Below are 21,066 nucleotides of genomic sequence, written 5' to 3'. Positions count from 1 at the left end.
AAATCCATTCTCGCCCCTGGTCAGCACCTCCATTAGCCAGATAGAAGGTCAAAGAGGTTTTAAGCTGAAAGATGGCTTCAAGCCTCAGTCCTTTCCCTCATTTTACACAAGGGGAAAGTGAGGCTGAGGAGGCACATGACCTGCCCGAGGTTAAACAGCGAGACTGTGGGTGAGGGAGTGGAACGAGGTGCCGCGACTCCCAGCCCAGGGCTCTGCCATGGCACCAGTACCCCCCCCAGAAGACTCAGTCCAGTGGAAACAGGCCACGGAGCTCTCTGACTGTGCTGGAAGTGGGCAGCAGGGAGAGGGTCTTTTAGAGGATGGGGAGAGGCCTCGGGAAGGAGCGTGACCTCAGCGAGGTTTTGAGGAATGAGTAGGAGCTCGCCAAGGGGCTGGGGTGGGGAAACCTGTGGGGTGAATGGGTGTGGGTAAGCACCTGGGGGCAGGGATGGGGACTGATCCACTCTGCATCCCCAATCCTGGCCTGGGGCCCAGCCTTGGCCCATGCTTTTTAATCCTTGTGAAATGAATGTGTCCTCTGCCTCCAGGGCTGTGTACGCTGTGGCCTTGATCATCGGCTCTTGGTCCCACGGGCCCTGGTGCCCTTGCATCTCCGTGCTTCCTTCATCCCGGGCTCTGATCTGACCAGCTTCCAAGCATTCTGCACTCTTGGCCTGTCCCTGATGCTGGGGCTGCTTCCCCGACATCCTTTCTACTGCCCGGGACAGTAAACATCCACAATACACACACACACAGCATACACATACACCCACAATACACATAAACACACATACCATGCCACACACATCCACACAATATCACTCACACATGCCATACAGACCCTCACAATATATACACACACACCACGCCACACAGACCTTCACAATATATATACACACACATGCCACAGACACCAACACACATACACACCCCATGCCACACACCACGCTGCAGACACCCACAATATACACATACACACACGTCACACAGATGCAGAGTACATATGCACACATACCATGCCACAGACACCCACACGATACACACACACACCATGCCACAGACTGACAGAAGACACACACATACACCATGCCACACAGATGCCAACACGCACACACACCATACCACAAAGATGCCAACACACACACACACACCATGCCACAGATACAACACTATACACACACTATGCCACAGATACTACACCATACACACACACACAACCATGCCACACAGACCCACACAATATACACACCATGCCACAAACACAACACACACACGTCACGTAGACCCACACAATATACACACACCAAGCCACACACTCACAACACATACACCCATGCCACACAGACATCACACAATGCACACACCACACACCATGCCACACAGACTCCTGCTCACCTGTAACCTGTCCTAGCCCCTCAGGACCCACCTCTGCCCTCTCCGCCTCTCCCCTGGTGCTGGCGTCCCATGGTGGTAACAATGCATGACCCTGTGCCCAGCCCCGCCCCTCCAACACTGTCCTTCCTGGCCAGCAGCAACACCACACATCTCTTGGGTCAGACCCTTGCGTTGTCCTCGTCCTCAGTGTGCCCCTGCAACATCCAATTCCTTTGTGGGTCCTGCCTGCACTACCTCCAAATTACTGCCTTGTGTCCCCCCACTGCCTGGGGCACAGTGATGGCCTCCCCCCAGGCCTCCCTGCCTCCATTCCTGCTGGTTGGCTGCTGTCAGCTGTGTGGCAGTGGCCTCTCGCCAAAACCCCCACCTGACCAAGTCCCCGTGCTTCGCTGGCTCCATGTTTCCCTGAAACGAATGGAACCACCCTTTCCCATCTCGGCGACCCTGCAGACTTGAGTCCCGAATCTCCCTCCCTCTTGGATGCCGTCAACAGTGAGATGTCCCATAGATTGAGTCATGGCTTTGGGGAGGAGGTAAGCGGCACTCCAGTAAGTGTACACATTGATCAGGGGACACATCTGGGCTCGAGGCCCTGAGGGGTGACAAGGACGTGTCCCTTAGAAACATAAGTGACAACAGTATTGGTCAGAGTCCAGGCAGGGACACAGCAGCCATGGCTGTCATGGAATAGGGCGTTTATGATAGGGACTTGAGTTTCCATACTTGTAGGAGAAGCTGGGCAGTGAAGGTCCAGGAGGGACCTTGGAGGCTTAGAGAAGGGACGCTCGGCAGCGCTGGGCAGGGAGACAGCGGGGCCAGCTCACATGGAGGCTGAAGCCAGGCCCATCCTGCCTCTGTGAGACCACAGGGAGGGTCACAGGGTCTGCCAGCCTAGGGTGGGTGGTCGGGAAGGAGAGCCGGACATAGAAGGAAAACCCAAGGACACCAGGGGCCCTGGGACACCCCTGCAGCTGTGCTCCCCTGGCTCTGCCCAGTGAGACCACCAGCACTACTGACGGCTGCTTCCACCTCCCAAGTCTCAGACAGCTCAAGCCAGCTCACCCGGGATCCCAGCAGATCCTGGGATACAACGACCCCAGAGCAGCCAGGCTGGCAACAGAACAACCTAGCACAGTATCTCCTTCTTATCTGGCTAGAGAAGCTGTGAGTAAGTCCTGAGCAACCTCAAACGAGGGGTAGGTGAAGGAGGCACACTTAGCAGGGACCTCTTTCCCCACTCAGAGTGGATAAAGAGAAGAGGATAGATTTTGGGGGTTCTTCCTATGAGCGGGGTACTGAGCTAGGCCCTCCCCACATCCCCTCCGATTTCATCCCCATGATCCCCTTGCCAGGTGGAGCTCATTTACTCCCTGTGCCTGTATCCACATGACAGCCCAGAGAGGTGATGCAACTTGCCCAAGAACACACAGCTGGGCAGCACAGAGTCCGGTCCAAGCCCAGCCCAGGCAGCTCCAGAGCTCATTGTTCCTGCCTGCCCCCACCTGCAGCACCCAGCTATTCCTGAAGCCACAGGCCCCAGCAGACAGGGTGTGACAGCCTCAGTCCTGGAGCTCACAGCTGAAGCGATCAGGTGACAAGTCCCCCTCTCCCCCATCTCCCTCTGGGGCACCTTAGAAGCTACAGGAAGTCCAAGCTGGAGGGAGCTTAGGAGGAGCAGGCAGCGAGCACCCTCCAGCCCACGGGCGAGCCTCGGTTTCCATCATTCTGACGGGAGCCGAAATGCCCATGTTGGGAGACATTTGCCAACAAGCATCTATTCTTGGAAGGAAATATTTTAGCAGTTAAGACCAGGGTTTTAATAGCAGGGGAAATAAAGTAGAATCCATGGTTCTCCCTGACCCAGGTCGATGGAGATAAATTCCTTCTCCACTCGCTCTGCCCTGTAAAGCCTCATCTGGGAGCCGGGCCTATTAAGGACCCCTGAACCAAATTGTTTTTTTGAGAACATTACTGCCACCGGCCCAACCACACTTCTCTCTGTAGGGTGATCTCGCTTCTTCCATATTACTCTCGCTGCAGCCTGGAGGGTGACTATATGGAATTCCTGTCAAATCAACATAAAGGAGCATCCTCTGAGCTGGAGGCGTATTCACGAGCCCCCAGATTCGCCTGGGCCTTTGTGGAAGTGTCTTTTTGTTAATTACTCACGCAAGCTGGCATCTTTATTTGCACAGTAGTTACTGCGTTAAGGCATTTTAATTAAGATTCCAAACTAAAGATTCCAAACTGGCTGGGTGGAGCCGTGCGGGTCTCTTCCGGGCCAGGATTATAGGAGCCACCTCCGAGGAGGGAGCTTGTAAGATGCCGGCTGCAGGTAGCACGTCCCCAGAAACAGGGGTGTCATGTTGCCAAGCTCCTAATAAGAGCAGTTTCCTTTCTCCCAACAGCTGCGCCCTGGGCCCAGAGACACAAAATCTCCATCTGAACTCCAGATAGCTGTGCTAGGTCTAGTTCATTCTAGAAGTGCGTCTTCAAAATGACTTTTCCAAAAACCTTCCCTAAGGAATAGTCACCCTTTGGCTGAAGACATTGATTTTTCCAAGCAAAGCCAGGGCAGGGTCAGAATGGATTTTCTACACATCACTGGACAGGGTTCCTTAAGAGCAGGGGCCCGGCCTTTTTCGTCTTTCTGTTCCCAGCACTTAACACGGGGCATGGCCTGCAGCCAGCCCTCAATAAATGCTTGCGGAATAAATGAGTAAATTAATGGTGTCTGGGCTGCATCCATACAACAAACACGGATTGTTCCACAGACAGAAAGGGACAGGGCTGGAGGCTTTGCAAAGAGGAAGCCCAAGACGTTTCCTTGGGGGGACTAAAGACCCAGATGTGTGGCACAGACCAGTCTTTCTGCCTCCTCATCTGCCCTTTCTTTGCCTGGGGAAGGGCCAGGAGCTGCAAAGGGCCGATGAATTGGCCTCCCAGGACCACCTTGCCTCTTGTCCCATCATTGCCCTGGGTACCTGTCTGTGGGTGTCCCTGGAAACACTAGGTGGCTGTTTCATGTGCACATAAACACATTGGCTGTAATCCCAGAACTTTGGGAGGCTGAGGCAGGCGGATTGCCTGGGCTTAGGAGTTCAAGACCAGCCTAGGCAATGTGGCAAAACTCTGTCTCTACTAAAAATACAGAAAGTTAGCTGGGCGTCGTGGCACATGCTTGTAGTCCCAGCTACTCAGGAGGCTAATTCAGGAGAATTGCTTGAACCCCAGAGGCGGAGGTTGCAGTCAGCTGAGATCGCACCACTGCACTCCAGCCTGGGCAACAGAGCAAGACTGTCTCCAAAAACAAAAAAAAACAAAACACATTGGCTTCCCACAGTAACGTTCACAGACCACTGGAGCAAGTGAGATTATGTGAGGAGGTAAATATACTAGCATTTGAACTGTTCTGCACAGGGGCAAGCTAGTAAGCATTTAACAACCTGTTCTCCAGGGGTAGAAAACCCTGATTTGTAGCACGTGCTGTCAATTTCCCGAGTGTAAATACTGGTGCTGTTACTGAATCAAAGACAGGAAGAGATACAAGTAGCCACCACTCGATAGATTTCCACCATACAGACACAACAGATGCAAATACCCTCGCCAGCACAGATGATGGTAAATGTAGCAAAAGAACTAAGAAGTGATACATTTTTGAGGATGTATTACCTCTGTGTTTAATACAATGTATTTAATTGCACGTTTATATAATTTGCAATAGTGGCTGTTTAACAACAGGCTCCCCAAATTCCTACAACCTAAAATTCTCTTGAGCCATGTGATGCCGCCCCATCTCATGACGGATATGTTTACTTGTTCATTTCAATGTGAATTAGGAAAAATTCAACTCTTAAACCAGCTATGGTATTGCTTCGAGCAAATCTGAGTTTTCTACAAACATGACTTGATTTCAAGTCAATTAAAAATGTATTAAGTAAACAGAATGAGGGATGTACACAGACAAGAACACCAAGGAACTGAAACGTGGGGGATGAATGTTGCTTTATGAAAATGGCTTCAAACCTCAACTGTCTTGGGGGTGCAGTAAAATAAATGGGCAACTCACAAGAGAGGAAATACAATTAATTAAAAAATGAAAGGACAGGTGTTTTATCTCAAAAACCATCAAAGAAATGCAAACAGGCTGGGCGTGGTGGCTCATGCCTGTAGTTCTAGCACTTTGGGAGGCTGAGGAAGGTGGATTGCTTGAGGTCAGGAGTTCAAGACCAGCCTGGCTGACACAGTCAACCTCCCGCCCGCCCCCCCGCCCCCCACCCGTCTCCACTAAAAATATGAAAATTAGCCAGACATGGTGGTGGGTGTCTGTAATCCCAGCTACTCCGGAAGCCAAGGCAGGAGAATCACTTGAACCTGGGAGGAGGAGGGAGGCTGCAGTGAGCCAAGATCGCGCCACTGCACTCCAGCCTGGGCAATAGAATGAGACTCCATCTCAAGAAATGCAAGCTGTATAGAAATGGGGGCACCCCATGCTGGAGAGGGTGCCCCAAATCCAGTGCCCTCAAAAGCTGCCTCACTGCACCAGCCCTTTGGGAATGAGGCTGGCGCTGGAATCGAGACCCATAAAACTGTCACCCCCCTGGACTCAGGATTCTCCCTCCCTGGCATCTATCTGGAGGAAATCATTCCAGAAAGGGAAAGGCCGCAAAGTCACAAAGGTGTCTGCTGTTTTCTGGAATTGGTGTTATTTGTCATCGTATTAATAAAAAAATTATATGCTGTATAAACGCCCCGCTGTAGGGAAATGGCTGCATGAATCCCACACATGGACTCCGGACAACTGGGTGGCCGCTGAAATGGCATTTCGAAAGGTCGGGTAAAATCGCCGGGTCATCGCTGATTCAATAGGAGAATAAAATCAGAAGGCACATCATTATTAGAGGCGCGCAGAAGCAGGTGTGCATTAGAAGGGAGAAAAATGCAAAGCAGTTGTAGCTGCGTGTGAGCGGGATCCTGAGCGGCTTTTCCTTTCCTATTTTTTACTCCTCAAATAATAGTCGCAATAATCATCACAGTTAGCATTTCCTGAGGCATCTGCCACAGGCCGGGCTCTGTTCCAGTCCTAACAATGGTCTCACAACCTAAGGCCACTTGTGTCCATTGTACTGATGGGAACACTGAGGCTCAGGGGAGCTTCCGGCTTACCTGCAGGCGCCCACTGGCCCGTAGACAGGAACTGAACTCAGCTCTGATTCGAAGACTATGCAGTTCACCCCTCTGCGGGGTTGCTAGAGTACAACTAGGAGGTTTTCGAAGTAAACTTGTATTAAAACTAAGCGTGGGTGTTGCGTTTTTACCTTCTGTTCTGCCGGGCCCTCCTCTGGTGGGGAGTGGTTTGCAGAGGGAGGTGGGAAGCTGCCAGGTGGAAGAGATGAGTACACCTGCCGCCTCCGGAAAAGATTTCCAGGGCTGGGAAAGACCTTCACAAATGGTGCAGGGGAAAAGACAAACCCCGAAAGCAAACAAAACCAACCACGCACCCCAACCGAGCACACACCAAGCTGGCACCATCACCTCATTTAAACCCCTGCCTGGCAGCCCTCGAAGGGGCCGATGGAGGATCAGAAGCCAGGCTGTTTCGGGAGGCGCCTGGGCCCAGACCCAAGAGGACTTGTTTCACTGACACCTGTGGGCCAGATAGATCTCAAGTGCTTTGGGGGACCCCTGAGGTCCTGCCTGGGGGATGGGTGAGACCTACCTTGCACAGAGAATCCACAACCATAAAGCAGCTATGCAGCCAGCACGGGGTGGCATTATCTCAGGGTTAGCTCTCACAGGGAGCAAAGTAAAGGCAGAGACGTTGCTCTTCCCAGTACAAGGATGTGGGCTTTGGAGTCCACCAGACCTGGGTTCCAATTCCGGCTCAGCTGCCGCGCAGTTCCCAGGAATCTCTCTCCGAGCCTTGGTGTCTCCTTCATAAAACGAGGCTCGGGATGGCCAAGCTTCAGTGCAGCTGGGGAGGCTAAATGGCACAATTTGCTGCAGCTGCGTAGCTCAGTAAGTCCTCAATAAATGGGAGCTACTGTTACTAACAGTAATAATGCAGTTCATTGATTGGACACTGTCCAGGTGCCTTTTATGTGCAAGGCACGGGGCAGGAAGATTCATTCATGCCACACGGATGTATTGAGCACCTACTATGTGTCAGGCCCTGTTCTATGTGCTGGGGTCACAGCTGAGCACAAGAAACGCCAATCCCAACTCTTCTGGGGTTTCCATCCAGTGGAGGAGACAGGCACAAAGCCACAAAGCAAACGTGATGTCAGGCAGCGATGCACATAATGAGGCAGCTGAAGGAGGACAAAGGGACAGAGTGACGGGGGGAGGTGGCTGCTTCTATTTTGTAAACCTTGGCCAGGGAAGGCCCCTCTGATCGGGTGACTCTGAGCAGGGGCTGCGGAAGGGAGGAGTGAGCCCTGCTGGGACCCAGGAGGGGAGAGGTCTGGGTGGAGGGAACAGCAGCGGGACTGGTGTGGCTGCAGCAAGCGCCAGTGTGGTGAGATGAGGACAGAGGGACAGTGGGGTGGGGTGGAGTCAGATCGTATTGTTGGCCAAGGAAAGCATTTTGATTCCTAAGTGTGAAGGAGGCCATCGGCGTGTCTTTACTTAATGTTTTTAAAAGATCACCCTGCTGCTGTCGGGGACAAAGGCTGGTGTCAGGGAGACAAGCGGAGGCGGCTGCCTCCATCCTGGCCAGAAAAGATGGACAAGGAGGGCTGATCTCAGTGGAGGGGTGGGTGTGGGGCGGATTCTGGCTTCATTTTCAAGGTATTGCTGATGGAACATGTGAAGCGGGAAAGAAAGGGAGGAGCCAAGGAGATGGTGGGAGGCAGCGGGGACGTGGATGTGCCGGTCCCCCACGTCTATGGGACATCCAAGAGCTGCCCTTGAAGACTAGGCTCTGCAATGACCAGCAGATCTGGATTCAGCGGAGAAAGACCAGGGAGAAAGACCGGGAGGTGGACAAGATTGGAACTGTGGGTCTGGGTGGGGTCCCCAGGGGATGGGTGGAGATGAGAGAGAAGTTAAAGGGAGGAGCCCTTGTGTCTAAGATCAGGGAGATGAGGATCAAGCTGCAAAGAGGAGCAAGAAGGGCAGCCATGAGGGGCCAGGAGCCAGGACCCTGCGGTGCAGAGAACCCGGGGCTCCCCGGTTCCCCTCAGTCCCTCCCTCCTCCAAGGCTCTGCCTAAGCTGCTCTCTCTGCCAGGATCCCTTTCCCCACTTTGGCGAACTCCTATTCATCCACTGAAAACCTTTCTTTGTGTTAGGTGCTCCTCCCCTGGCTGACCAGTACTTAGTCCGGTGGACTGTGAATCCTGGGACAGCTGAGCACTCTCTTGGACAGAGCCGTGAACAGTGGGGAAGGCTCACGGACGTGACGCCGGGAGAGGGATCCGAGCATTTGCAGAGCAGCTGCTCCGTGCCAGGGCCTTTCCGCGTTTCCTCTCATTTAAGCAGACAGCACCTGAGAGGCCAGTCCTGTCACCCACTGTCCTGGTGAGGATCAGTAAGCTGCCTGCTGGAGGCCCTCCGGGTACCTCAAAACAGGGGAGGTGGAATTTGAACCCAGTTCTGTTTGCCTCCAAGAGCCTTTGCTCCTAACTCAACTACTCTGCCTCCAAACAAAACAAAAAAGCTTCATGGCAGGCGGGGCTATTCAAACAGAGGCCAGCTTCCTGGAGGGTGAGTGAGTGCTGGATCGTTGGGCCGCACCTCCTAGGGAGGGATGTGGAGGGGATCCCTATGGCAGGTTCCAGGCAGTGCTGGAGAGCTGGAAACCCTCTCTCCCTGGAGGCTGAAGGACCCTGGGCGTGAGACAGAGGCGTGCTCACAGAGGCTAAAAGAGAACCATTTCAGGGTAGAAAATTAGGAACCCCCATGGCCTGGGGCGGAAGTGGGTCACTGAGTTATGGGCCACCGCCTGCTCCTTGGACAATTAGCACAGCCATTGCAGGGTGGTTATGAACACTTTTCCATCACACGGGAGGCTCGACGGGACATAATGTGGAATTAAAAACCCAAGACACACCATTTTATGTGCGGGATGACAACACTGCCCTGATGACTGGCCAGGCTGGAGGGACACAGAGGCCTGCGGGTGGTGGTGAGGTCACTTGGTTCCCACACTGGCAGTGTCCTTGTGATGGTTAATACTGAGTGTCAACTTGATTGGATTGAAGGATGCAAAGTATTGATCCTGGGTGTGTCTGGGAGGGTGTTGCCAAATGGGGTTCACATTTGAGTCAGTGGGCTGGGGAGGGCAGACCCACCTTCATCTGGGTGGGCACCATCTAATCAGCTGCCAGCGTGGCCGGAATATAAAGCAGGCAGAAAAATGTAAAAAGGTGAGACTGGCCTCACCTCCCAGCCTCCATCTTTCTCCTGTGCTGGATGCTTCCTGCCCTGGAACATCGGACTCCAACCAAGTTCTTCAGCTTTAGGACTCAGACTGGCTTCCTTGCTCCTCAGCCTGCAGACAGCCTATTGTGGGACTTTGTGATCGTGTGGGTTACTACTACTTAATAAACTCCCCTTTATATAGCTCCTATTAGTTCTGGCCCTCTAGGGAACCCTGACTAATACAGTCCTCCAGCAAGCAGGGGCACCTTTATGGTGGAAAATGAAGCAGAAAAACAGAGGAAACTGTGACTGTCCCTTGGGGGAGTGCTGAGGAGAAGGAGGTAGGTATTAAGGCAGGGAAATAAAGAATAGCAACAGGACCGCAGCCCCCGAGGCGGCCTGTGCGCTGGCTCACGGCGACTGGGCCTCTCCACGCATCTTAATGCCCCCTGAACCTTTGGGGGTACAGAGAGGGGTCAAGGAGTTGTGTTCCCCAGGAGAAGGGGTGAGGAGACACTCTGCAGCTGCCACAGGGGTCCTGGTGCACCTCAGGGGCCTCCGTGGGTTGTGGTGATGTGGATCCTAGCTGGGCCACAGTCAACCAAATCCAGGACACGGCGGGAGGAGCAGCATAGGCCTCAGCTTAAGGAGGGTTCCTAGAGGCTGAGACTGTAGCCTGCACTCTGGGGAGTCTGCACAGTTGGGCACCAGGGCGTGGGTAGGAGGAGGAGATTCCCTGCAGTCCCACTGTGTACCCTCAGGACCTCTCACCACCATCACTGTCCAGGGCAGGCACTGAGACTCAGGGAGGGCCAGCAACTCGTGGACACACAGCAGGTGGAGTCACTGGTTCTGAGCCTTTCTGTCACCCCCCGCCTGCCGCCCATGGTATCCACCACCGCAGAGTGACACTGATGAATGGACAGCCTCCGGGGTTTTAGCCAAGCTGTCCGAACAAACGGAAAGCAGCCCAGAGAGCCAGCAAAGGAGGGAACACGTGCCTTCTCAAGCCCCAGCTGGGAAAAGACAGGAACTGGAGGGGACAGCCCAGTTTCCTGGTCCAGCTGGAACCCCCAAGGAGCTGCAACTCCATCCCCACTCAGGACATCAACTGTCTTCTGAATTCCAATCACAGAAGCCTCCTTGGTATCCGATGTTACGCCAAGGAAAGAAGATATTTGGTCATCTCCCTTTTTGGTCTCCTCATTTTCTGGAATTTCTTGGTGTTGGCTGGCACCCTCCCTGCAGAAACCACACACCAAAGACTCTGGCTGCAGAGCCGGGAAGAACACGATGCTTGGGTTTCAGCAGGAGAAGGTTCTGGGGTTGGGTAAACTCTGGGACCTCACAGGGGAGGACGAATGAGTTTTGCAAAGAGCTCGAGGAGTTCTAGGCGCAGGGAGAGTAAGGTGAGAAACGGTGGTACTGGGGCTTTGCTGGTAGGCAGTTCCTCTGCCAATGGACAGAGAGGAACTCTGGACATCACCCCGCCCCTGCTGGGCTCCTGTCTCTCGAGGTGGCCTGAGGTCCCCAGGGCCCAGGGTGACGGAGCCAATGCTGTAGAGGTGCTCAGGCTCTAATGGCCACTCTGCCCTGTCCCTGCATGCCCCACAGGCAGCATCAGCATCTCCCAGGAACTTGCTATAAATGCGGAGTCCTAGGCCTACCCCATCATCAGGCATCAGAATTTGCAAACCCAACAAGACCCAGGGGATTTGGATGCCCCTTAAGATCCGAGATGTACACATGATCCCCTTGAGCCAAGTCGGGAATTTTTCCCTGAACTCTGACAGCCTGGGAGGGCTTGGGGGCTGGGAGGGCTGGGGCTGGGCAGCCTCCTCTCTTCCAGCCACTCCCCAGCCCCCATCCCCACCCAGGCCCCAAGACCTCAGGGCAGGTTTTGAAGGATGAATAGGAGTTTCCCAGGGAGATGTGGGACAGAGTACACTGGGAAGAGAACCGAGTCAAAAGCAAGGAGGTGTGAATCTGCGAGGGATTTGAGGGGTCAAGGCTGGGTTGGAGGCATGGGCAGTGAGGTGGGGGGAGGCTCTGAGATAGGCAGAGGCCAGGTGGCAGTCAGCTCAGGATCTGACATGGGCTGGGGAGACCCTGGCTCAAACCCTTGGATCTACTGTGTGGCCTTGGGCAAGTCACTGACCCTCCCTGGGCCCAAGTTCACTCATCCGTACAAGGCGATGAGGCATCCTGCTGAGCCCAGTCACCAGGGTGGGAGTTACAAGAGTCCATGGAAATACCAAGGGGGGCAGTGTCTAAAGTCAAGCACTAACGGTGGTTCCCAGCACTCTCTGCTGGGCCCTGCGGGTCTTACAGGGTGTTGAACAGCAGCCTGAGGCTTCAGGAGGGGCCGCTCAGGTGGGGAGGCGGAGTCAGGCCACCAAGGGCTAGGCAGCAGGCTAGGAGGCAGCCGAGGCCCTCTCTCAGCGATGGGAATGTGGATGCATGGGGGAGGGAGGGAGGTGGGGACAATGGGGAGTGGAGCTGGGGGTCCCAGGATGGTGTCAGCCCCTCATCAGGTCCTCACAACTGCACTGCGAGGCCAGGCTTGCCCAATTTACAGATGGGGACACCGAGGCTCAGGCAGGGGAGGCTCGGGGCAGGCAGGTTGTGCGGCACTGGCGGGGCCAGGTGGGTGTGTCTGACTGGGAGCCGCTGCCTGTGCCCTGGATTTGAGACAGCAACAATAATGACCATCACAACCATGACAGTGGCACCTCCCAGGACCCAGGCCACAGCTGCAGTGATGATGACAGCACAGCACGTGGCAGGAATGGGGCGACGTCCTCGGGCCCGGCTTAACCCCGGGGGCACAGCAGCTCCCCTTGGTGCCCCCTTCACTGCTTGCTCCTTCAGGCTGAGGTGGGCCCTGGCTGTGCAGAAGTGAGACCTGGGCTGTCAGGGTGAGGGGACCAGGGCCTGCCGCCTGAGGGGAGAGAGGGCTCAGCCCAGACCCTGTCCCAGACCCCCAATGCTGATGCTCCTGCTGGATCCCTTGCATGGGATTTGCTGAGCAGCTATTATGTGCTGTCGGGCTGAGGTTCTGGTAGGGGGAGCTGCACATCATTGCACAACTGACAAGGGTAGGGAGTCCGGCAGGAGGACGGAAGTCCAGATAGTGAGGTCAGGTCGGAGATTGGAGGGCCTGGCCGGGCTGAATACAGGTGGGAGTGTGTGTGTGTGTGGGAGTGTGTGTGTGTGTGTGTGTGTGTGTGTGTGTAGGGGGTAGTGCTGCCTCCTGCCGCGCTGTGAACTGAGTGTGCAACTGTGCAAGGAGGGCCAAGGTGCTTGGAGAGGCTCTCTACGCCTGGGAGGAAAACCTCGCACCTCCACAGTGCGAAGGAGACACTGTTAGGTGACGAAGGCGCCTTGTCGCAGGTGCTGCGTCCCTGGGGTGCCTGCTGGGTCACGCTGGGCTCTGGGCCCTCGGGGGTTGTCCTGACTATTTTCAGGAGGAAATGACGGGCGGAGTCTTGGGGTCACCAGAGAAGACAGAGTCCAGAGAATCTGAGCAAGAAACTTCGCAGTCTGAGTTCAGTATCTACTAAGTGGAGGGAAAGCCCCGCTTCTCCATGAAATTAAATGAAGGCAGCTGAGCATTGTGACCATTGCACCCCTCCCGAACCCCCTGCTGGCTCCTAACTCAGTTATAAATCACACGGGCGGGGGATGGCACAACGCCCCACCTGCCTGGCCATGCGATTTGGCAGCACTTGGATTTTGCCCGGCCAGCTGGCAGGAAAATCACATTTCTTGTGATTGATGGAGTGCGTGTCTGTGGGGACCAAGAGGTGGGGGCTGTGTGGGGCTGAGCCACTGCCGCCACGGCCTTCAATACTGCTGTTCAGCGGTGGCCTGGGGGCTGCCTCGGGCCCCTCACCCACCAAACTCAAGGGGTTTCTGAGAGGGGAGGCTGTGCTGGCCTCCACTGGGGAGCCGAGGGCCTTGAGGCTGGGCCCAGCAGTGGCCCAGCTTACTCCTCTGCCCCAGCTGTGGGATCTGCTCCCTGCCCACCACAGGCCCTCCCGCTGCGGCAGCCAGGGTGGGAGCCAGGGCCAGGGAACTCCTGGGCACTGAGGCAGTCCTGGCCCCCAGCACAGCTGCCCCTTGCCTCCACCTCCCCTGGCATCACCTGACTGCTCTGTCCTGGCAGTGCCTTGGCCTCCTGCCTCTGTCCCCCCTGCGGTGGTCCTTGAGCCACTGCTTGGGTCCCACTAAGCCTCCCCAGAAGTGGCTGAGCCTCATTAGGAGACTCCAGGGGCTCAGGTGATGAGGGTGTGTCTGCCGCTGCCTTCCTCCTGCTGCCCCTGCACGGGGAGCCTCGAGGAGCTGGGGAAGCTGGATTCATTTGCAGGAGAAAGAGCTGGGGTGGGCAGGGGAGAAAGAGAGAGAAGCCACAGAGGCTGGGCTCACAGGAGACTTCTGAAGGTGAAAGCAGAAGTGAAGAGAGATTTTGGGGAGCAGCGGCACTCAGCAGGAGGCTCCTGCGAGGGCTGTGAGGGGAAGAGAAGCCTTTCCAGGGGCTGATGAGCGTTCAAGAACCTCCCTGGCCCACAGTCCTTGCCTGGACATTCTCCGGTGTGACTGCGGAGGGCCGCAGAGGGTGCTTGTAATGCCTGTTTGGGTGCCAAGTGGTGTTTCATTGACTGGGACACCACATGGAGGCTGGGCCACCCGGGGCCAGAGACCTAGTCGGGTTACAGTCAGAGCTATGATGCTGGAGATGTCCTGGGTCACACAGCCGGGAGGACCTTGGAGTGGCAGAAAAGGAGGCTCCTCCCTAATCTCCAAATCAAATCCCCTCTCACTTTGGTTCCTCAATTGGCAAAACTGAAACCCAAAAAGGAAGCTCCTCACCCAGAGTCACGCTACGTATCAAAGAGCACAGCGGGAGTGGGACGGTGCCCGTGAATCCAGCCAGGGACTGGCTATTCCCTTATCCTGCACCACACCCTTGTGGGTTCTGACAACCTTTTTTCACATTCACATGGTGATGGGAACACCTTCCTGAGCCTGCACTCAGGACAGTCAGGAAAGACGAGGAGCCTCTGAGCTCCAAAAGGAAACGTGTCCCACCTGGACCTGGGGCTCAGCCACCCACTCAGGCTCCATGCACAATCCCTGCAGGCTTGGCAAGCTCTCTGCATCCTGATGGCATAGCACAGTGCCTGGCACACAGCAGGCGCACAATGTGTGCTTGTTGGGGAAAAGCAATATGGAACAGGGGTAGGGTGGGAACTGCTGCTGAGACAGGCAAAAACGTTCTGGGCAGGATGAGATGGGGGAGCTGTTAGCAGCAAGCACAGTGACGTAGGAAATGGAAGACCTTGAGGCCGGGGCAGGAAAACAGCCCCCAGGTAGGTTTCGTGCTGAGTGCAGGGTGCTTATGGCATCCTCCATCCTCTTGGCAAGTGTTCGGGGAGGTGTGAGCTATTTATTCCAAATGCATGTGCATGCAAAAGGTGCGGGAGTGGGGGAGGACCACCGTTTTAAAGGGAAGATTCTCAGCTATCAAAAAGCTTGGCTCTTACAGACATTTCCCAGTGCCTCCCGAGCTGTAGTGCCTATGAGCATCACCCTCAGAGATGCCTGGTCAGTAGGCTCTGGGTCTTTAGTTTAACAAATCCTCTAGGTGTGTCTGTTGCAAGGGATCCACACTTCAGAACCCCCCACAATTGGGTCCTGCCAAGAGACGTTTTATTGTCTGTAGCTCTCTGGAGTCCCCACCGCTCAAGGGTGGAGGCTGGCTTCCTCTCTACCCACCACCTCCACATCCCCCACAGCCTGGCACAAGCCCCTGCACAAGGACCCACTCTGCCAGCATTTGTCAAAGCGAGCCACACAGGGCTGTGTCTTTGTCTCCTGTGTGATGGATGGCGTCATTATTCGATCGATAAGCACAAGCTGATTTATGCATATCTTATTAATTATTTAATAATAATTGGAAAGGTCACTACCTGCTAGCTATGTGAACGATCACTAACTCGTTTCGTTGCTGCCTCCAAAGAGGAGGCAGCAAGGATTAACTGAGGACCTACTATGTGCCAGGTAGGTGCACACTTAACCCTTGGGAGGGGGCAGTCTTACCCGCTCCTCCTTCACGAGGATCGGAAGGTTAAGAGGGGTGAAATCTCATGCCCGAAGTCAAGGGGCAGGTAAATGGCAGAGCCGGGACTCAGACCCAGGTTAGGTTACCTGCAAAGCCTCTGGACGTGAACCCAGGGGTCACTGTGTGGCAAACTCCTGCACTCCTCCAGCGGGGGGGCTCTGGGATGGATCTTGCAGCCTGGGCTTGGTATCATGATGTCCCTGGATGATGTGCCCTGAGCCCTGTGTGCCCATGGCTGCAGTTCAGCCCCCATAGAGCATCTGAACCTCTCACTCTAGCCCTTGACCTGGGAATCGACCCTCAGTCTGGCTCCTGTCCTTGGTGCTAGCCAGCCTCCCAGGGATTTCCTGCTCCAAATGCACAGACCCTGCCTCTCCCCTTTCAACTCTAGATGCTGCACTACCTAGGGCCACCTGGGGCTAGGTCAGGCCCATCCCCACCATACTGGAACTGGGCTGAAATGGGAATTGCAGTAGACAAGCTCAGATCTGAACATAACCGTGGGGCAGCCACCCCACAAGACCAACCCTTGAGATGCCACCTCTCTGCCTGCCTGCCTGCCTGCCTGCCTGCCTTCCTTCCTTCCTTCCTTCCTTCCTTCCTTCCCTCCCTCCTTCCTTCATGAACAGCCTGCCTGAGTCAGAACTAGTACCCCTCATGCCACACAGGGCATGTGCATATAAGGAACCAAGTAACATTTGTATTCTCTAACCTCATGCTGAAAAATCTGGCTGGACAGACTGATTTGCTTCCTTTGGCCACATTTACAACTCAGAAAGCCATCGGTTTTCCCCTTTGCCTTGGCAGCCAGGAAGCCCAAAACTCCACCTAATGTTTAGTGGTTACATCTCTCACACTGGGCTCTAAGCGCAATGAGCTTGCCAGCTTTGCCTCTAAGCCCTGTTTCCACCTCTCATTTTGACTTTCCTGTCCAGGCATGTGTTGTAGGCTACCCATGACAGTTTGAAATTTTTCTTGGCAAACAACAAGATAAGCAAACGATCAGGTAACCAATGAGCCAAACACTATAGCGAGAAAGATGGCGTATTCTCCAAGCTCTCCAAAGACAATGACCCAAATCAGCCTGGGTCTCAATTGTAGCCACTCACCAGGCAGACGAACTCTGGAAGGTCATCAGCGGTGGGCTGTGAGTATCTCCCCGCAGCGCGTGCACGGCCTGCGGGGCTTGTGGCAGCGGGCCTGGGGGAGGCTGCGGCTGTGGGCCCCGCTGACCCGGCCGAGGGGCCCGAGTGGGGTTCCCCCACCGCCGGGGGTCCTGTTTCATCCATCGTCCTTGGATGCCCCACCGTGCCAGGTAGACCTTGCAGATGTCGTAGTTCATTGCCGAGTAATACAAAAGGTCCAGAACCAGCAGCATCAACACGAAAAAGCCATAGATCCACACTCCCAACAAGGCGGTGTAATTGCTGTGAACAAACAGAGAGGGAGTGAGCAAGGAGAGCGGAGCAGCCCAGCTCAGGCCGGCTTCATCAGTGGGGCTGATTAGAGAATGTGTCCTGGGGCTATGTTGGGGTCCCCGGGAGGAGGGTACTGAGCCCCTCTGGAGGGCGGGGCCTTGGCTCCCTCTCCTCTGCCTGCCTGTTCGCCTCCTTCCCTGGAATCCACTGCCCTGGGCCTGGTCCCCACCTGAGCATCCTCCAGGACCCTGAGTCCTTGGGCTGAGATCCCTGCGGGTCCCACAGAGTCAGGCACTTTGGGGGGAATTCTGAACTGGCATCTGGGGCTCCCAGGACATGGCAGCCTCTTCCTTTACCTGGTGCTGTTTTGATCTGCCCTCTCCCTCCTTCCTGCAGGTGCCCCTGCTCACCAACTCCCACCCCACCTTTGCCTACGTTGTTCCTGGCACCCAGGATGCTCTCACTGCCTCACCCCTGCTGTGAGGATGGAGGTCCCCCCATCCTGCTGGACCAAGGGCAGAGGCATCAGGTTCTGCCCTCTAGACTGCCTCTGAGCCTCCCCCACGGGTCCCCTTCACTCAACACGACCAGGCTGTGCATGGCTGGGGGTGTCCGGGCCCCATGACCTCACTTCTCTTATTCATTTGCCCAACATTTCCCCACCGAGGGCTGCTCTGCCTTCCTCAGGCAGAGGTGGCCAAAGTTGCGGGAGGGTTTGGAGGCCCGCTATGAAGCCTGACTCTCCCGGTGTCAGCCGACACCACTGCACAGAGGGTCTGCGCTCCGGCATCCGGCCTTTGCACAGGCCGTGCCTTCTTTCCCTGCCCCCTTCCTCCCCTGCCTACCTCCCACCGGCCCTTTGTCGAAGATCATTTCCTCCAGGAAGCCTTCCGGACACCCTGACCCTCCTACACAGCTGGGTCAAGCCTGTCTTCTGGCCCACAGCCCTGAGTTCCCCTCAAACCCAGCCCCTGTCACCCAGAGCCACATCTGTCTCCCACTCCCTTCCCCAGGGCCAGGGTCCAAGTCTCCCTGACCTGTGCCCAGGGTGGACGGTGTCCAGGGCTTGCCACTGCACCTGGGGCTGCTAAGCCCTAACAGTGCGTGCCAGGGGCTGGGGCTGCCTGAAGCCACCAATCTATTAATCGCTCCAGCGCCGCCTCCGTCTGCTCCCTGCTGCAGGCATGTGTTTGGGTGGGTGTGCGCTTCTGGTGTCGAGAAGGCGTGAACGGAGCCAGTGTCCGGCCTGCATACGCTGCCGCTGCACATCCCCAGGGAGAGACTCACCTCGCTCTCGCCCAGATGGGGGTCTCGGGGGCAGCAGATCCTTTAAGACCCTGTTTGAGGCTGGGGGAAGGGGCCAGCCCGGAGCCTGAGACCTGGTTCTAATTCTTCCTCTGCCTGGTTTGCTGTGTGGCCTGGGAAAACCCTTGCCTGTCTCTGGGCCTGGAGGAGATGAGCATGAGGCCTTTCCCCGTCTCAACTTCCAGGATCCAGATCTTCCCAGGCTTAGGTCAGCCCCGGCGCCAGCAGCGGCCTCTGTAGGAAGATGGGGGCTGCTTCCCTTGGACTCCTCCGGCCCCGACCAGGGCTGAGCCCGGGGCGAGGGAAGCTTGCTTTCACTCTCTGCCTAGAATGCCTTCCCTCCTCTCACTTGGCCAAGTTCTTGGCCTGAAGATGCTGCTCGGGTGCCTGGGAGCCCCTGGCTGGGAGGCCTCTGCATGTCCTAAGCACGTCCCATGAGCAGCAGTAGGCCGGTGCTTAGGCTTTGTGGCTGTAATCCCACAGCTCCCGGTCACTGTGGGTCCTTGCTGCCTCCTTGCCCCCACCTCCCAGCCCCCACCGCCAAGAAGCCTGCATCAGACTGATGGGCTCGCTCATGCTAAGGTGTAAATGACTGACAGCCAGGCCCCAGCGGCCTTATGTTAAAGAGAGTCTAGCTTGTCCTGGAGGCATCTGGATATGGAATTCCTTCCAGGAATTCCAGGAAAAAGAGGCCTGCGGCCCCATCCAGCATGCTGGGGCAGGTGTCCCCAGGGTAGATGTCCCCGCAGACCGAGGAGTCAGGCCTGGCTCCAGTCCCCAGGCCCTCCTGCTTTCCCCAGCACCCTCCCTCCTGCAGCCCCCACAGAATTGCTCTAAGTGCCAGGTTTTTCTTCGGTGGTTCCCATGGCAGCAGCCACGGGGGCTGAGGGAGGAGACGGGGAAAGGGGAGGCAGGGCAGCTGTGTGCAGATGCTGTCCACAGAAGGGGTCCAGGATGCCAGCTGGGGGTGTGGGTGGGCCACAGGCTGGGCCTCGAACCACCAGGCCAAGAAATAATAGTACCAGAAGTGGCAGTGGATGCTCGTTCCCCCACCTGCTTCCCATGTTAGCCCACTTAATGCTCACGCAACCACGGGAGGAAACAGTTTTTTCATCATTGTCATCCCTGCTTTACAGATGGAAAACTGAGGCTCGGTGGAATTAAGAGACTTGCCTGAGAGCTCACAGCCATTAAGGGGCAGAACCAGTATTTGAACTCAGCAGCTGAGCTCTAGAGTTGCGCTCCAAACCACGACACCACACTGCCTTGGCTGCAGCCACCCAGGCTCTCAGGTAGAAAAGCTGCTCCAGGGGCCAGGCGCCGTGGCTCACGCCTGTAATCCCAGCACTTTGGGAGGCCGAGGCGGGCGGATCACGAGGTCAGGAGATCGAGACCATCCTGGCTAACACGGTGAAACCCCATCTCTGCTAAAAATTAAAAAAAAAGTAGCTGGGTGTGGTGGCGGGTGCCTGTAATCCCAGCTATTCAGGAGGCTGAGGCAGGAGAATGGCGTGAATGCGGGAGGCGGAGCTTGCAGTGAGCTGAGATTGCGCCACTGCACCCCAGCCTGGGTGACAGAGCGAGACTCCGTCTCAAAAAAAAAAAAAAAAAGAAAAGGAAAGCTGCTCCAGCCCAATAGCTCTCTTGCCTGGAGGCCTTTGTCCATGCTGCACCTCTCTCCAGAACTCCTGCCTACCTCCTGCATACCCAGCTGGCCCTGGCACTGTGTCTTAGCCCAGATATCACCTCCTCCAGGAAGCCTTCCTTGATGCCCTGTGTCAGTCCAACCCCTACCCTGCATTCTCAAAGCCACTGGATTTCCCAGAACACACTGTTGTCTTTGTTGTTTTGTAGGACTGTCTGCCCCTGGAGATTGGGAGGGCCCTGAGGGCAGGGTTGGGGTTCAAATTGTCTTTATGAGCCCAGCACTCAGCCTTAGGCTGTGAATACTGACACCAACACATATTGAGAGCTGAGGATGGGCTGGTGACAGTGGCCACTTTGATACTAACTTCCCTGGAGTTTATAGGCTGCATGTCTGTGCACCAGCAGCTAATAGAAACACTGGCAATTGTTATGCGCCAGTGCCCTGTGCTTCTGAATCCATGCGATGGTGCCATGAGGGAGGAGCTAGTGTTCCCATGTCACACATGAGGAAATGAGACCCAGAGAGGCAAAGTCACTTGCAAAAGGCCACATAGCTGCTGAGTGGCAGCGCTGGGAGCTGGACCCAGGTCCCTCTCTGACTTCAAGTGAGCTGATCTTGGGGGAATTCCATGGTCGAATCTAGGATAGATGTCCAAAGAGGGGTCCCCTGCACCTGCGTGGTGTGCCCGCTTGTCCTGGCTCACCCTCTACCAGGAACTGAGGGCGAGTCCCTGTCCTCCCTCCTCGGGGCATCCTGCAGATCAGTGTGTCATTGTCATCGTGTGTGTGTGTGTGTGTGTGTGTGTGTACTGCCG

General features: G+C 55.7%; 1 protein-coding gene across 3 annotated transcripts in view; it reads right to left on the bottom strand.

The window, feature by feature from the left end:
• The window catches only part of SHISAL1 (shisa like 1), a 156,918-nt gene that overhangs the window by 25,013 nt on the left and 110,839 nt on the right, over nt 1-21,066 (bottom strand). For all 3 annotated transcript variants that reach the window (XM_055254029.2, XM_055254028.2, XM_055254030.2), the window contains exon 4: nt 16,991-17,308. In XM_055254029.2, the coding sequence (XP_055110004.2) occupies nt 16,991-17,308 (318 nt within the window). The remainder of the gene's footprint in view (nt 1-16,990; nt 17,309-21,066) is intronic.

This window comes from Symphalangus syndactylus, chromosome 18 (genome assembly GCF_028878055.3).
Source record: "Symphalangus syndactylus isolate Jambi chromosome 18, NHGRI_mSymSyn1-v2.1_pri, whole genome shotgun sequence".
NCBI classification, from domain to species: Eukaryota; Metazoa; Chordata; class Mammalia; order Primates; family Hylobatidae; genus Symphalangus; species Symphalangus syndactylus.
The sequence above is the reverse complement of the archived record's forward strand: the minus strand, read 5'-3'. Positions and strand labels throughout refer to the sequence as shown.